Source organism: Carassius carassius, chromosome 24 (assembly GCF_963082965.1).
Source record: "Carassius carassius chromosome 24, fCarCar2.1, whole genome shotgun sequence".
Lineage (NCBI taxonomy): Eukaryota > Metazoa > Chordata > Actinopteri > Cypriniformes > Cyprinidae > Carassius > Carassius carassius.
Window position 1 is genome coordinate 28,785,962 of NC_081778.1, and position 17,940 is coordinate 28,803,901.

Below are 17,940 nucleotides of genomic sequence, written 5' to 3' on the forward strand. Positions count from 1 at the left end.
AATTGTGTTTGTGTTGTTTTGCATTACCCATTCTTTTATCCCATCAAATTCAACCCAGATTTCAAACACAACTTTCTGCTGCTAATAAGAGAGCAGTCTTGTCATATTTAAATCCCAGTGTTCCATTACTCCTCTCTGCTAATGCATTGCCCTGCGGACAGCGCTTCAGTCAGAGGTGCTGAGAGCCGCGGGCATGTCCTGTGCAGTGTAAGCCGATGGGCCCTGGAGAGGAGGGGTTGAGATACCAGACCCCTGTGCTGCATTGCAGTGATGCCTATCAAGGTTCATCATCACGGCTGTCTGCCATAGCGGCCCATTATGAGGCCAAGGTGAGAGAAAAGTAGTGCTGACAGCTACCTCACAAAGTCAACTTTAATGCTACTTAAACATTTGCAGCACCAGCTTAAACACCTGCAGATCTTGCAGAAACAGCAGACACCAGCACAGATGCTCATCAGAGTATAGCTGTTGGTTTTGATTGTGAAATAAAGAGAAATGTTTAAAAATTAAATTTTTTTTAGTTTTGATGCCTTCAGTGTGAATCTACAAAGAAAACTCTTTGAATGAGAAGGTGTGTCCGAACTTTTGGTCTGTACTGTATATGCGTATAGTTTATATATGTACTTATCATAACATTTAAAAAGGTGATTTGTATTAATGCCATACTTCTTGCCAAAATATTGCCAAAATATATATTTTTAACTATTTTAAATAAATAATCTATTCATTCTAATGCTAAAATAATAAGGAAAATAAGCATAAGGAAATATTATATAAGGAGATATATCTATCTTTCTATCTGTCTGTCTGTCTGTCTGTCTGTCTGTCTGTCTGTCTGTCTGTCTGTCTGTCTGTCTGTCTATCTATCTATCAATCTATCCATCTATCTATCTATCTATCTATCGCTATCTCTCTGTCTCTAACTAAATATATATATATATATATATATATATATATATATATATATATATACACACAGTATATAAATTTAATGATAATGATAAGTCAATAATATATAAATTACTAATTTAATGATGTGATTTACTTTCAGTGCCATGATATTTCTGGCCAGAATACATAAATACATGTAGATTGTGTACATGAGAAAATATACTTTTTTTTTAAATAAAAAAAATATTTAGTCTATTATTTCAAATGCCAAGAACATAAATTTTCTGTCTTTTGGGTGACTGCATAATGTACTTTTTTTAAATATATTTTGGACTATTTATAGGATAAATTGATACAAAGTATATCACTAATATAACTTATATATTTATATATATATTTCCAAATAAATTCTAAATTTATGACTAATAGACATAATATATAATACATACATGACATAACATCTATATTAGTGGTAAATTTCTGTTCATTCTTTTTGTATATTTTAAAGTATAGCCTATTTTAAATATATCTCTAAAAAATATTATGAACTGATTTGAGACTGCCATGTAAATCACATAAAAGGAGCATAATATTAATGTTATCGTCAATATAGAGGTTTCCATTTCAGTTAGGAGGATGTTGCCTATATAGACTGCAGACAGGAACAGAGCCATTGTGTTTTGGATGCTGGTGTGCTCAACTAGCTTCACCAACAAGACCCAAGGTGTGAAATTATGTTAATCAGATGTTAAAGAGCAGTAGTTGAGGAATATCATTTTCCTTGGGTCATTCATATTGCATCCATGGATGATTCACTGCTTTCTGATTGCCGTGGCAGGCAGCACATCCATCCCATCGGTGCCAGCAGTCTGCTGTGGTGCTGCCGGGTGACGCCTGTCTGTGTTCACACCCACAGTCACATGACCTGGTGCTGAAGCTGTGAAAGAGTCGTCAGTGTGAATTCACTAACCAAAGAAATCCTCGCACACCAACAAAAGACAACATGAATTTGAGCTCTCAGGCACAAAACAATGAATAGGTCCCATTCTATAAAAGAAGCACAACTTTGACATTTTAATCGTTATTTGGCTTCAGTTCCAGAAATGTTATTTTACCCAACCGATCACTTTGATTGACCGATGGAGTATCACATGTGAGTCATCCTGATTGGGACAGGATGCTGGTATGGTTATTGATCGGCCTGTCTCTTTGTGTCTTTCTTTTGCAGGTCTAATTGTGTATCTGGGTATGATGGTGGGTGCCTTTGTTTGGGGAGGTCTGGCTGACAGAATCGGCCGCAGACAGACACTTCTTATCTCTCTCTCCATCAACAGTGTCTTTGCTTTCTTCTCCTCCTTTGTCCAAGGATACAGCTCTTTCCTGTTCTGTCGTCTACTCTCTGGTGTGGGGTAAATGCACATTTCACACAGTCTCTTTTACATTTATTATTATTATTTAAAAAAAGCTGGCAAGTCACAACATTTCTATTTTTCTTTTTTCTTTTACTTTATTTCAATTACCAAAAATGATTTTTAATAGTTTTAGATTTTGTTAGCAATAACAACTATGATACACTCTAAAAATATATATTTCAAAGTTAAATGAAGTATGTTTACAAGAAAATACTTTATCAGTCTTACAACTTCAAAATGTAATGTTCAATTCAATGGTTTACTTGCCGTTTCTGTCATTTTTTGTATTTACTAAAAATATCAGTCAAAATTGATTACTAACTAGCAAATCCTAATTAAATTCCGCACCAATTTTTTTCTTTTAGAGTATATTATAAACTTATTTTGAAATATGGTGGAATAACACATTTTATGAATGTATATAATTTATTAAAATATTATATTTAATCAATTAAATACACATTTCTGTAGGTGGCTTTTAAAATACCACTTAATTAATATACCTATCATCTAATGATTCTGGAAATATCACATATATACTATGAGTATGACCATGTTTACTGGTAATATATAATGTAAAAAATAAAACCGTAATAAAAACAGCAGTTATCTTACTTTTTAATTTAATTCCATTTTAATTCTACTTCCTGACATTTTTACAAGCTAAATTCAAGTTCGGAAAATTGTATTGGCAAACAAAATATTCCACTATTATGTTTAATATTAAATCAGATATTATTATTAATTTTTTTTTTAATGATGAACAATATCCTAATTCTGGAGTCCCTCACTGTTTCATGCTGTAGGATCGGTGGCTCTATTCCCATTGTGTTCTCGTATTACTCTGAGTTTCTGGCTCAAGAGAAGCGTGGTGAGCACTTGAGCTGGCTCTGCATGTTCTGGATGATTGGAGGCATCTACGCTGCTGCCATGGCCTGGGCCATCATTCCCCACTATGGTAACCATTGTTTAGGTTGTGTGCTGTGGCTTAATGGTTAATTGATCTCGGCTGGTTGCTGGAAGGTTCTAGATCCATTGACAATAATCACTGTGCCCTTGAGCGGGGAATTTAATCTTAGGTTACTCCACAGGGGACTGAAACGGTTACTTAAGATGGAGATGGAGAAAGTAAATCCACCAATTAAGGATTTAGGGACCATATGAACCGTAGTTATAAATCTCATCAGCTTGTCTTCAAAAGTATGACAAGATTTTAAAAGCCATAATGTCATAATTGGAAAGACTGTATGTAGTCTACATAATTTATTAGTTGTAAATTAACTGGTATTTTTAGCATTAGCTCTTTCAAATGTTTACAGTCAAAAAATGGAAACAATTTGATATGTTGAATCATTTTGGATATTTTATGACTTTGTAAATGTGCATTCATTGCAGGGTCAGAAATTAATAGGGGCTTGGGGTAAAAAGACCACTAAAATCAATACAAATAAACATGAATGGACATCAAATGGTATATTAAAAGATAACCTACAGTGCATCTTACTGAAATGTCTCATGTAATCATTCATTGTTTCATGCTGCGGAAAATGAGTAAAGCTTGTAAACAATGCCTCGTAACAATTTACCTCAGAATGAACTTTCGGCGTCCATATTGCATATTCATATTTTTACTTAACCTGTTGTCTACATGAATGAAAGGTGCTAAAAATAAAATGTAACACCTTCTATAAAATGTAATGTTACTAATGAACAGACTGGATGTGTGCAAGACATATGACAGTATTTATAGGATGCATTGAGGAGGAGCCCAAACTACGTACACTCAATAATGACCAATTGATGCTGACGTAGTTATGGGCCTGGTATTGGCACAGATTCTGTGTAATAATTAATTATTTGTGACTGTACTGTATATAGTTCTCATTTTGGAAAAGACGTGTAGTTCCCACTTTAAGTGAACCTTAGTTTCAAGGACATCTACAATATGGATAAAAAAATGAATGAATGAATAAATAAATAAAACCCATTTATTCTGTGGCACCTAAATAATTTTTTTTTGGTGCCTAATTTTGTTTCTTAAAGTTGCCAATGACTCCTTAACTGAATTTTAAATTTTTTTGTCTGGAGCCCTGATACTGTACTGGGACAAAAACTGCCTCTGCTCAATTAAACAAAATCGTTTACGACTGTCATGAAGTATTAAAAAAAAAGAGAGTATTGCTGGTAACAACCTACGTATAGTATTTTAATTGACTGATTGGATTCATTGAATAAATATAGTAATTTGACACATAAAGACAACACAGATATATTTAATAGGTAAAAGTTACCCTTACAAACGTAAAAAATGCCCCAGGAAACCAATTCTAGTGGGAAAAAGTTTGTTTCTGAGCCTGATTCAGTGTAACTAGTTGAGTAATATATGCCCTTTCCTTTTAACCAGGCTGGAGTTTCCAGATGGGCTCAGCCTACCAGTTTCATAGCTGGCGAGTGTTTGTGCTGGTGTGTGCGTTCCCCTCCGTCGCCGCTATCGCTGCACTGACCACCATGCCAGAGAGCCCACGCTTCTTCCTGGAGGTTAGTGACGTCCCACATTCCAGCTTGGATCTGTTTTTGGGTCATGTTGTAGAAAAAATGTGCAGAATAAGTTTGTAAATCAAAGATGTCTTTGCTGCAATGTGTGTGTTTTAACAGAACGGAAAACATGATGAAGGATGGATGATTCTGAAACAGGTCCATGACACCAACATGAGGGCCAAGGGCTACCCAGAGAGGGTTTTCTCTGTGAGTACCACTTCATTCACTGTCAGAAGGAACAATAACATTAGAACGGAAGTGATCTGTGGAAATCTGTGGAATTTCAATTCTTCAGTATGAATTAGAAATGAATTATGCAGCCACGCTAATGGCCGAACTGGAGTCAAATTGGCTTTCATGCACATTTAATGAAGGTGAATAAAGTTATTATTTAGATGTAAATTATTTTGGTAACTTAAAGGACATTTTATAACTGTTATGGGCCCTTTTAAAGTCTGCAGTGAGTAGCATTGTAAATCTTAATCTTGCCGCTTAATTAGACACGGCTCACCTCTCATTGTTAAGTAGTTAAAAAAGGCTATCCATGCCATTGGTTAATTCTAACCAATTAACACACAAAACTGAGAATATCACTAATGTATTAAGGCACATTTTGAAGCATGCTGTGAAATCCCCAGGTCACCACTATTAAGACGGTGAAACAGATGGATGAGTTGGTTGACATGGGTGGAGAAGCCACAGCCTGGCATCAGCGCTGGAGGATCAAGCTGACCAACCTCTTCCATCAGGTAGAGTACGATAAACACAGCAAAAGTCACTAAAATGACATCATCCATTTGAACTTTTCATTTCAAATGATCGACAGAGGACATATTCTATACTTTTACACATTTTATTTTATATCAGTCAAAAATTCCATTCAAAAGTTTAGTGGCAGTAAGATTTGTATTTATTTTTTTAATTAACACTATTATTCAGCAAACAGGCAATAACTGATCATAAGTGACAGAAAAGACATTTATAATGTTACAAAATATTTTGTATATTTGAATATTTGAAATTTCTATCCATCAAAGAATCCTGAAAAAAATGTGTCATGGTTTCCACAAACATATCAAGCAGCACCAGGTTTAAAACTATTAGAACCAATTGTGTTAACTAAATAAAAGCTTAAATAAATCTAAATAACAATATTTAAAAAGAACAAAGACAAAAGCACAAAGCAAAATGACAAATAAAAACTGAAAATGAAAATAAAAGCTCATTCAAAACATTAATAAAAACTATAATAATACAGTACATAAATAATAATAGAATAACACTATGCAGCACAACTGTTTTCAACATTTAATTAAAAAAATATATTTATTGATAACCAAATCAGCATATTAGAATGATTTCTGAAGGATCAAATGACAGGAATACTGTATTTTTTATGTAGCCATGATGAGCTTAAGGGACATAAAAAACATTTAAAAAATCTTGTTCAACCCCAATCTTTTAAACAGCAGTGTACTGTATCTATAGAATTTACTGTAAATGACTGTTGTTATAATTAGCTAACATTTGCAGGTGGTCATATGGTAACATGCTTGTGTCTAAGTGACACATGGGAATTATGATTGACACATATTTGCAGCATAGGTTCCATAAATTGTAAACAATGAAGTGTGTACAGTACTTTAAACTCCAAAGCCTGTCTTCCAATTGTTTATCTTGGGTTTCCAGGTGTGGGGCAACTTCCTGACAATGTTTAATCCAGAGTACCGGAGGACCACCTACATGATGATGGCCGTGTGGTTTTCAATGTCCTTCAGGTAAATACACTAAACTACATGCATTTTCCAACCCATCCAATGATTTGTCCCTCTGCATTGTGTCATGTTTTGTTGCTCTCTGCCTTCAGCTACTACGGACTGACTGTTTGGTTCCCTGACATGATCAAATACCTGCAGAAACAAGAGTACTCCTCACGCACAAAGGTCTTCATCAAAGAAAAAGTGGAGCATGTGACCTTTAACTTCACCCTGGAGAACCAGATCCACCGGAATGGAGAGTACTTCAACAACAAGTAAGCGCCACTCATAGGCAGTATGCCAAACATATTTCCAGAGGTGGAAAGAGTACAAAAATATTCTACTCAAGTAAAAGTACCATTACATTAATGAAATTTTACTTAAGTACAAGTAAAAGTACCAGTCTAAAAAATCAACTCAAGTAAAAGTAAAAAGTAGCTCATTTAAAATTTACTCAGAGTAAAAATTACTTAGTTACATTTTAAACAGTGGGAGGGAGTCAAAAATGGGACAGGCCAAGGGTGTCAAACTCAGTTCCAGGCCACAGTCCTGCACAGTTTAGATTTAACCCTAATTAAACACACCTGATCCAGCTAATCTAATCATTTAGGTTTATTTGAAAACTACATGATATGTGTGCTGGAGCAGGGTTAGAACTAAACTATGGCTATGGCCCTCCGGGAACTGAGTTTGACACCCCTGGGATAGGCCTATTAATCTCAAACTAGTAGTTTTTAATTAAAGGAATCAGTTATTTAGAATAATAAAACATTTGGGCTGTTACCAGGCAAATCAGTATCAACAAACTCATCTTTTCAATACAGAGGAAATGCAAAAGCTTCATCGGACGTGGCATTTAGATGTATTATACTGTTTAGTGCAGGACAAGAATGCATTTAACCTGCAGTTACAAATGCATGAATAATGTTTTGATATGCCAGACATAAAATGTTGAATACTCATTTGAAATTATAAAAACTTAATTATAAAAAAAAAAAAATCAAAAGATACTTTAAATGTGAAATTAAAATGGCCAGTATGTGTCAGCAAGTCACTGTTAATAAGTGAGTCATTGCGATTGAACCAAATCATTTAAACGGTTGATTCATTCAGAAACGAAACACTGTCATGTTGCTCAGAGACGCAAAATTTTGCTTTGGTGGCTGTGTTTGGAATACATTTTTGTTGTAGAAATAGAACAAAAACCGGCAATATGGTGTCTAAAACGCAAGTCTCTTAGTTTACTGTCCTGTTGTAAAAAAAAAAAAAAAAAAAAAATATATATATATATATATATATCTATATCAGTGGCGGCTGCTGGTCTTTCAAAGAGGGGAAGCTCATTTTCGGCCTACATTATAACCCTCTGATGGTCTTCATTTGTAGTGACACTCGGGGTCTTTTTGACCCCAGACAATAACATTTCATTTTGTAATAGTAAAATATTTAAATTTTTTACAAATATAATTTTACTCTGTTCATTTATGTTTTTACTAAACTTTGTACAGTTTTTGGAGGATTTAAATCTTTTACATTTCTATAAATAAATAAATATTTATTTAAATAGGCTTTTTTAATACAAAAAAAGAAAAAAGCATTTCAGGTAAAATTTACTTCATAAAAGACCCAGATTTCTAACTTTCATACATGGGGATACCATGGATAATTTTATAAGGTTTAATGTAAGATTTTTGCCCATTTTTGGGGAAATTCAGTTTAAAAATTGTAATAAATCACTTTAACCACTAGATGGCTATAGTGTGTGTGTGTGTGTGTGTGTGTGTGTGTGTGTGAGTGCACATTTTCAATCTGTCTTAGTTACCAATTCAATTTTGTGGTGGTTCTGCATTTTACAAATATCAAGAAATATTGCCGCAGTTTGTCTTTCGAATACACTTGAGAAATCCGCGATCATGGGACTGAGCGTGAAACAGCTTCACCGACTTCTTATGGTGCAGACCGCTGTCAGTCAAAAGGAGATCGACAGATCCTCCAATCATCACGCGGAAGCCCAGTCTTCATTCACCTCCAGAGACGCTGAGCGTCCGTGGGCGGGACATAATCGCAGCATTTATCCAATGACCGTCTAGCTTCGGAGCACTGAAAAAAACTGTTCAAAGCAGCCCCATTGAAGTCAATGGACGCTCGGCTTCAACAGGGAAATGCACTGTGACGCTACGGGAATGTATGAGAAGAAAATCGAGTCAGCCGACATGTAGCTGATTAACACAATACATAATACACAATAGTAAATATTTGACCGTTTTTTTTTTTTTTACATTAGAGGGGAAGCTGAGCTTCCCTTGCAGTCTTAAAGAAATCCCCACTGATCTCTCTCTATATATATATATATATATATATATATATATATGTGTGTGTGTGTGTGTGTGTGTGTGTGTGATTATGATTTTTAGAGGAAAAGACAGCATTCTTTGTGTGATTTTGATTCTAAATGATTTTGATTGATTTCATTCTAAATGCATTTCAACAGACTGAATCACACAGTGAAAGAACACTCTAAATGCGCGCATACATCATTAAAACAACAATTATGATATTATCGCAGACGATATATATCGCACACTCCGCACCAGTCTTTTTGGCTAATTTGTGCAAAACCTCTTGCTAAAATGTCAAAGCATCATTTTAACCACCAATTCAATGACGCAATTATTTAGCTCACCTCTATATGCTTACGTGGGGTTGATGTCTTGTCGAGATTTTATAAACTGCTAGTTTGGTCTCCCTAGGCAAGCACAGCATACACAGCATAATAGAGTATACATATGGCCAGGGGTTCACTTCATTTCCTTGAGTTCAACTTCAGAATATGACGGGGTTTCGTTTTCAGCGGTGTCTGCACCACTAACGCCTGTTTTGTCCGTCTGCATCTTTCTTGTGATTTTAGCGCCAGTTTGCCCTCCTGCCCATTATTTACTGACATAGCTTCCAGGGAGCGATTTTTTTTTTTACTCAGTAATTAATGTGTTTTAAAATGTAGCGAAGTACAATACTTCAAACAAAATATACTTTAGTAAAAGTAAAATTACAGATAAAAAAAAAATACTTAAAAAAGTAGAAGTACACAAAAAAGCTACTCAATTACAGTAACGCGAGTAAATGTAATTCGTTACTTTCCACCTCTGCATATTTCAGTTAATAGGCCTGACCTTTGTATAAAAGGTGAATTGTGTTGTGGCATTTTGCTTGCTTTTTAAAGGAATATTCCAGATTAAATGCAATTTAAGTATGATAGAATTATATAACAACCTTGTCTTTTGAACATGCCTCTGTTTTTCTTATATTTATGGCAGAATTTAACTAGGACAATGATAATTGGTTGCTATTAGCATTTTAGTACCATGCAATGTTATTTCTGTTCAAAAACCTAGTAAGTTGCCTACCAAGACAGCAATTTAAGGCATCATATGTGTGAAGACAACTTCTTCGGGCCAAAATCTAAGGCAGCAGCATTATTTTATTATCAGTTATATACTACTGTAGCATTTAGCAATATTGTAAATTAGCTTTTAATTTACTATATTACATAGAAGTTCTTCACTGTGAGTGAATAAGACACAAAGTTTGCAATTTGTAATACGTGTAGGGGCAAAAGAAGCTGTGGGGGAACCACAGAGCTCAATTCTGGGACAAGTAGACTTTTTAAAGGAGCAAGTGAGAGACAGTCTTACTTGCCTGACAGGAAAAGAAGCCTGATTTAAACATCAATAGCTAAAATAATAAGTGTAGCACTAAAACTTTTTTTACATTTTGGGCGAGAATGATTCTGATTTTATTGCATTCAGTGTAAATGGTGACTTATGATTTATAAGTGCAGTGCTGCCAATCAAGACTAACCACTTTATGATTTATAATTCACTTTATGAATTATAATTTGTTGAACAACAAAATCGGTAATGATCACTTTGGTACATTGGGAAGGCAAAAAAAAGGTCAGCCAGCCAAGCCACCGAAAATTCTCCTGGTATTCCCAAAGGCCAGTCCGGACCTGATTCTTAGAAAGAATTGGCAAATCTGTTTTGGCGGGTCACACTTTCACACTTTTCATAACAATCGGAATTGGCCAAGAAAATTGCAATCAGTTCTAATATATGCAGTTTTCATTTTAATGTAAGTTCTATTAATTTTTTGTACTTTTTGCATTTTTTATTTAAAATATTTAAATATTTCTGTATAGTGTAACTTTATTTTTATTTTAGTTTTAGTAATTTTTGTACTTGAAGTTTATATTTTAAGTTCAGGTTTTTCATCCAATATTTATATTTCAGATTTATTTCAATGAACAATAAATATTTTTATTAGTTTTAAATTTAGTTACAATAACAACCCTGATCCTTAGTGACAGTCCCATAGTGTGTTGTTAAAAATCATGTGATGGCAGATGAGTTGAGATGATGCTATGTTTATTATTTGCGTTGTACTGTTTATTACTGTATTCCTCTGTTGTAATTTGTTTGTTTTGGTACTTAATATTATTTATGTATGTTTCATGTTTACCACAGGACAAACAAAATGTGTGTTTTGGTGATTGCACCAGCTCTATCCTTTATACAATTAGATTTACATTGTCTATTTTTATTTGGGCCACTTTGTAGATGCTAAAGGAAATCTAAATACTTCTAAGCAATTTCTTTGTCATTAAAGGTTCTTGAATCTGAAGATGAAGTCTATGGTATTTGAAGACTCCCTGTTTGAGGAATGCTACTTTGAGGATATCACGTCAAGCAACACCTTCTTCAGAAACTGCACCTTCATCGCCACCCTCTTCTACAACACAGGTGAGAAGACCACAAGTTGCACCCTTCTAGCTATAAACAAATATAGTGCTGCTGTTGAATGTCGAGTGCGATTGACACATTCAGGCATATAAAATATTTGCATTTCATCTGTAATCGTTCAAAGATTTGATCCTTTATAAGAAGACACTTGTATGACATGTTTTTCTTTGGTTAAAATGGCTCCAGTTTCTAGAGCTATTGAATGCATTAAAAATGTTTCAGGTATCCTAGCAACACCAGCTCAGATTCTTCCTCTGCTTGTCTATGAAGGAATGACAATCTGCTTTCCCTGATTTAGTCATAGGATTGTTTCTCTTGAACAGCTTGCAAATGAATGATGAGACTAAGAAACAAAGGCTCTGTTCCGAAACCTATTATGCTTCCTACCTAGACAGCATTGCAATGTTTATGTGAATGCATTTGCAGATGCTTTTATCCAAAGCAACTTCCATTGCATTAGATAGTTCACTGTCATAATTTACTGATCCTCATGTCATTCCAAACCTGTATGCATTTCTTCCTTCTGTAAAGCACAAAAGAAGATATTGGTAACTAAGCAGTTTCAGGTCCCATTGACTTGTGTGGACTTTTCCTTTAAGGTGTATTTTATAAGTTCATGCATCATAGGCATGGAAAAAGATGTTTTTCAGAAGGTGAGGATGCACTGCAGTGAGCTAAATTAATAAATTAATCCAAGATGGCAATGAATATATTATCGATATCCTGTGTGAATGAACATTTGAAGGCAGTACACAGTTTTAGAATAAAGGCAAATATCAAATATGCAGTGGCAATTTCTTTCAGTCCTCTGTGTCATAAAGTAGCTCAATCCATTAGACCACATGCATAAAGATGTTATCTGTCTGTTGGTTCTAAAGTGACCATATGTCCTTTTTTTCCCCAGACAAGTCTTGACTGTGATTTCGAAGTTGTTTAAAATGTCCAGGTTTTGGCTTTGTTTTCATATTGTTTTCATACTTGCTGAACGTAATGACTGAAGTGGTTTGACCAATAATGTGCAGTCATTGTACATAATCAACCAATCATGGCATGTAATAAGGTGGAATCTGCAGAGAACGGTCAAAGCAATGCAAATTTGCATACATACTGTATAATGTATAAGAACTGTAGAGAGCATGTCAATTGGAAAACAAAGCCAAAACCCGGCAATTTAGAAGTCACGGCAAGGACATGTCTGGAAACAAGAGGACGCATGGTCATCCTATTGATTCGTATGGCAGTCTGACCTAGAAACGCCTACAGACTTTAACTGGTGTAAGGGAGGAATAGCTGCTGCATTGGTTAATAAGAGCCCTCATCTGTTTTTAGACTTGTTCAAGTATCGGCTGATCAACAGCAAACTCATCAACAGCACCTTTCTGCATAACAAAGAGGGCTGTATGCTGGATTTCAGCGATGAAAACAACGCCTACATGATCTATTTCGTCAGCTTCCTTGGCACACTTGCCGTCCTGCCTGGGAACATTGTGTCAGCTCTGCTCATGGACAAGATTGGACGTCTAAGAATGCTGGGTAAGAAAAACAAGTTGCATCGGTGCAATTTTTGGAGTTCAGAATAATATTAATTATTTTTTACAAATAATAAACATTTTTGTCATCTGGTGCAGCGGGTTCCAGTGTGATTTCCTGTGTCAGCTGCTTCTTCCTGTCATTTGGAAACAGTGAATCTGCTATGATCGCCTTGCTCTGTCTTTTTGGGGGCATCAGCATTGCATCATGGAATGCCCTGGATGTGCTAACGGTAGAGCTGTACCCCTCGGACAAGAGGTGGGCCAAGCCCATATTTCTATGGTTACTGTGCATCTATCACAATTGTACCCATTTCTCTGTGCATGTGTATTAAACTTGTGTTATCTCAATATGTATTTGGGCACTTACACATATATTTGTCAAGGACTTGGATATAAACAAGACTTTCTCCTGTAATGAAAACGTTTTCATACGACTTGAAAGATTACTAGATCAAATGTATGTCAGTAATTTTGTGCTGCATTGCCACTGCAGTGCAGATAAAATATATTATAATTTAGGGCATATCTAAAAATTCTTAGTCGAAATGAATAAAGTCTCAGTGGTTTTGCCACAAAGTGCTATGCATTACTTCCAAGAAAATATTTTGACAGTGCCTACTTAACAATATGTGCTCTTTAGCACCCCTAAGCGTTCAATCGCTGAACAACCGTTTTATTTCAGAAATGTTTTAAGAGACATTTACAGTGTTATAAAAGATCTCAAATAACTTTCTATTTAGCAAAGAATGCTGATAGCAAAGAATGCTGAACAATTTTTTTTTTGGTGAACAACCTTTCTTAAAAGAACCATGTTTTTCTTAGAACATTTTTCCACTGTAAAGAGGCACTTGTGTAATGGAAAGGTTCCATGGTTGTTAAAGCTTCTTTGTGGAACCATCAGTGACAAATAAAGAACCTTTATTTATTTTTTTAGTATAGAATGATTTCTAAAGAATCCTGTGAAACTGAAGACTGGAGTAACGATGCAGAAAATGAGTCTGAGATAAATTACATTTTAAAATATTATTAAAGTAGAAAAAAAAAGTTATTTTAAATTCTAATTATATTTCACAATATTACTTTTTTTGCACAAATAAATGGAGCCTTGGTGAGCATAAGAGACTTCATTCAAAAATCGTAAAAGATTTGACCACCCCCAAAACTCTTGTATAGTAATACAGATACATAGATAGATAGAAGGATGAATTTATGATCCATTTTATTGTAGTTTTTACTCTTTTCCTCCTTTTTTCCACAGAACTACAGCCTTCGGGTTTCTGAACGCCCTCTGTAAGTTAGCTGCAGTTTTGGGCATAAGCATCTTCCAGTCATTCGTGGGCATCACTAAAGCGGTGCCCATCCTCTTCGCGTCGGGGGCTTTGGCAGTCGGAAGCTTCTTGGCCCTCAAGCTCCCTGAGACTCGCGGTCAGGTGCTTCAATAGTGCAGCGTTCCAGCACGCAGGTGGTGGTGTTTGAGTTTGACCCTGTCCGTGAGTGAGCAATGCTGGAAGCAGCCGAAACAAATCCCACATTTACAGATATCTTCATTCCTCCAATATGTGCAGTTGTATTATTATTTCATTTAATTTGATTTCATTCAAATCTACATGCATAGATATGTTCCCAGCTGATGTTTGACTGTCTCACTGGAAGACCATGTGTGTATTTGTGTGCATGTCGAAAAACTGCCATGTTAAACACATTCCAGCTTTGCTTTGTGTGATATTTAATTTGTTAAATGTTAATTTTGACTTTCCCCTTTTAATCTTCATCCAAGCCATGACTTGATTTTAAAACCATCACAGAGGACCCGTGAAATCAGTAGGTAGATATATTTGAGTGGACAGTGTTGGTCTAGTGATGCAGGTGATGGTTAATTTTGTTGCTTTACTCTTTTCCATTGTGTCCCAAGAACTTAAAAAGTGTGCGATGCTCTGCAATATCGGCTCAAGCACTTCTAACTTTTTAAATGTTTTAATGCATTAACACTGACATCACATTAATATAGACAGTTTTTCAATCATTTTTGGTTTTACTCCATCTGAAGAATTCGGTTGTTCTTTCAAAATGTCTGACTATTGACGGTGTTGTGCATGAAATGAAGCGTGACGATTCATAAGAATATGCTTGAAGATAGTGAAAATAACTAATGAAAGTGCTCTGTATTATGCTACTCTACCTATGATTCTTTGGACATGATGTAAAATATGAGCTGAGCGACATGATGGGTAATCATTTGTATGATTTAGTTTGCCATTATTCATATTATGCGTTATTGTTTTATGCTTTCAACATAGAGTTTATTTGTGCTCCTACTGAGATCCACAGAGCTCCAGTTGTGTCGCTTTTGAATGTGTGCGAACGTTACATTCGCCCCCGTTTTCATACAAAAACTCCATTTAACACATGCGAAAAATGAAAAAATTAATAAATGAAGCACAATGTGATTTGATTAAACTCAAAACAATAGTTTTATTTTGTTGATTATGTAAATTATGTATTGAATATAAATATATAAAAATTAGCTGTAATTCAAGTCTGTCTGTTTGAACACTTAAATATACAAACATATATATATATATATATATATATATATATATATATATATATATATATATATATATATATATATATATATATATATATAAGAAAAGATATTTACATGTTCAAATGTTGAACTATCAACATAATGTCTTAGATTCCCTTTGATGTATGTATATACAGTTTATCTGTTATTCTCAAAGCAAATATATATATAAAAGAAGTCCATACACTGATTTGCAGTACACACAAACACCCTCCTTCATGTTTTCTTTTGTGTTCTTGTAAAGAAACAGAGCTATCTGTCTGTGTGTGGGTGTGGGTGTAAGTGTGGAAGTATGTGTGCTTGCATGTGAAATGTTGAGTGTTCTCTGAATATTTGTATTTATTTATATAACTGTTTATGAGAGTTTGATTTTATAGTATTTTTTACTTTGAGTATGAGTATCTGTAGAAACAGATGTAGTGCCATATGCAGGGTGATTTTTTTTTGCTGTATCATTGTTGACCTGATGTTCAATTCTTTGGTAACTTGGTAGCAGAAACTGAAAATAGTATCAAAAAAAAGTCAAAACCCAATTTATTATATATATATTTTTTTTAATGAAGCAACATTTCATTGGAAGCAAAAGCAACTTGTACAATTCTGCTACATTTTACCAAGCACAATCAATACTAGTTCCATGGAGTGTCATGGAAAACTGGTTAAATAAACAGATACTGAAGCAAAAAAATTTAAAATCAGAGAAGACAAAAACCCCTCTGGCTGGAAGCTATATTTCCGCCCTGTTGCTTGTAAACACAGACAGCACTTTTTTGGTTTCATTCAACGTTCTTTACTGCCGTTTTGTAGGATAGCAGCCATATTATGTGCTCAGAGTAGACACACAATTCAACCGTTTTTAGATTTACAGTAAGTATACACAAACTATAGTAACTTTCAAGCGGTCAAAATGTTTATAACAGCCTTATAGCTCATTTCGATTGGATGAAGTGGCATTGCGCAGGGCCACGAGTCACACAGTTTAGAAATTCAACTGTTTAAGAAGCTGCCATCCCTGCCGTGACCGTCGGTCACCAGTAGTGTCACAGATGCTGTAGTGACAATCTCTATATGTGCCATGTGGTGACCGTGCGCATCTTTAATTGCCAAATATTTTCTACTTCCTTGTACTGGCAGATCTCACATCATCACGGCACAGACAAAACGTGATTTATAATACATCGATGTTCTAGCAGGGTGTGGCGATCCAAGCAGAAAAAGGATATGAAAAAGAAACCATTTTGAGACTTATCTCCATCAGGTGTTTTCTCAGATGGGACACACTTATTGCTCTAGCAGACATTTAAAATGAGCCGAAAACTCTGTGCAATTTAGAGAATGCTTGTAAAAGATAATGATTAAAGATTTGGTTTGTACGCACAACCAGTCATCTGTTATATATAGAACTTTTTTGTCACTGTCAAAATGGCCCATTGAACACATTTCCAGACAATCCTGCAGTTTGTAACCCTTCATATGGTCACATCTCCAATGTGTAGCTATTGTTCCCTTCATTGAATTACAAATTGCTGTTGTATGCTGTGAATTACAGTAACTAATCTCAGTGAAGCTATGACTTATCTGTGTACAAGCAGTCCTGGATTTGGTCCTCACTTAAGATTGTGTACTGGCTGTAATGGGTTTTGTTACAGGGTCTTTTGTATTTCTAAATGTGTTCACTTAGCAACAATCAATCTTGTGTGCAAAAAGAAATCAAAGCAATAAGTGGTAAATATGTTCGCTCTGCCTCCAAACTATCGGGCAAGAAAGCACACTAAAATATCTGCTGGCCATATTTGATGAAACAGCAGCTGATTGAAAACAACAGGCCAACATCAGTGTACTCTACAAATATACCATAGGTCTTCTGATGCTTTTGTCAGTTTCAGTGTATTGCCATAATTTAAATGTGACGGAGAGTTTATCACCTTATCATTGTACTGTGCTGTAGAGATCGTAGATGTTTGTTTGTAAATGAATAAATATGTGGCATAATAAAACAAAAAGAAAAAATGTTGAACATGAAAAATAGAGTACTATTGTATGTTGTTCATTTTGTGTTTTTTTTTTGTACATGAGAATGGAAATGTTGACATTTTTGCTGAATATAGAAACTATTCCATCCTTACCAAAATGGTTCTGTATTAGTTTGTGAGAGATTTACTTTGTTTTTTGACTCGTATTCTGGGGATCAGACTGCACTTGTGCGGTTAAAACTGTCCCTCAATGGATTTAAAACATACATACAAATAATGAACCAATGGTATAATGCTTAAATAGATTATTGCAGTTCTTCATGCACCACAGACAAACTTTATGCTGAAAAAAATGTTGTGTCGTTTCAAACTCGTATAGCTTTTTCGTTTGTGAAACACAACCAATGTTATGCAGAAAATCTGAGGCATGGTTTGCATTAAAAAAGATAGA

General features: G+C 34.8%; 1 protein-coding gene across 1 annotated transcript in view; it reads left to right on the forward strand.

Moving 5' to 3' along the window:
• LOC132103385 (synaptic vesicle glycoprotein 2A-like) overlaps positions 1–15,442 on the forward strand; it is a 19,607-nt gene extending 4,165 nt beyond the window's left edge. The window contains exons 2-12 of the mRNA XM_059508453.1: positions 2,120–2,300; positions 3,110–3,261; positions 4,708–4,841; positions 4,959–5,048; positions 5,480–5,590; positions 6,531–6,619; positions 6,709–6,873; positions 11,264–11,397; positions 12,727–12,930; positions 13,026–13,185; positions 14,188–15,442. Of these exons, the coding sequence (XP_059364436.1) occupies positions 2,120–2,300; positions 3,110–3,261; positions 4,708–4,841; positions 4,959–5,048; positions 5,480–5,590; positions 6,531–6,619; positions 6,709–6,873; positions 11,264–11,397; positions 12,727–12,930; positions 13,026–13,185; positions 14,188–14,371 (1,604 nt within the window). The 3' untranslated portion in view covers positions 14,372–15,442. The remainder of the gene's footprint in view (positions 1–2,119; positions 2,301–3,109; positions 3,262–4,707; positions 4,842–4,958; positions 5,049–5,479; positions 5,591–6,530; positions 6,620–6,708; positions 6,874–11,263; positions 11,398–12,726; positions 12,931–13,025; positions 13,186–14,187) is intronic.
• The last annotated feature ends 2,498 nt before the right edge of the window (positions 15,443–17,940 follow it).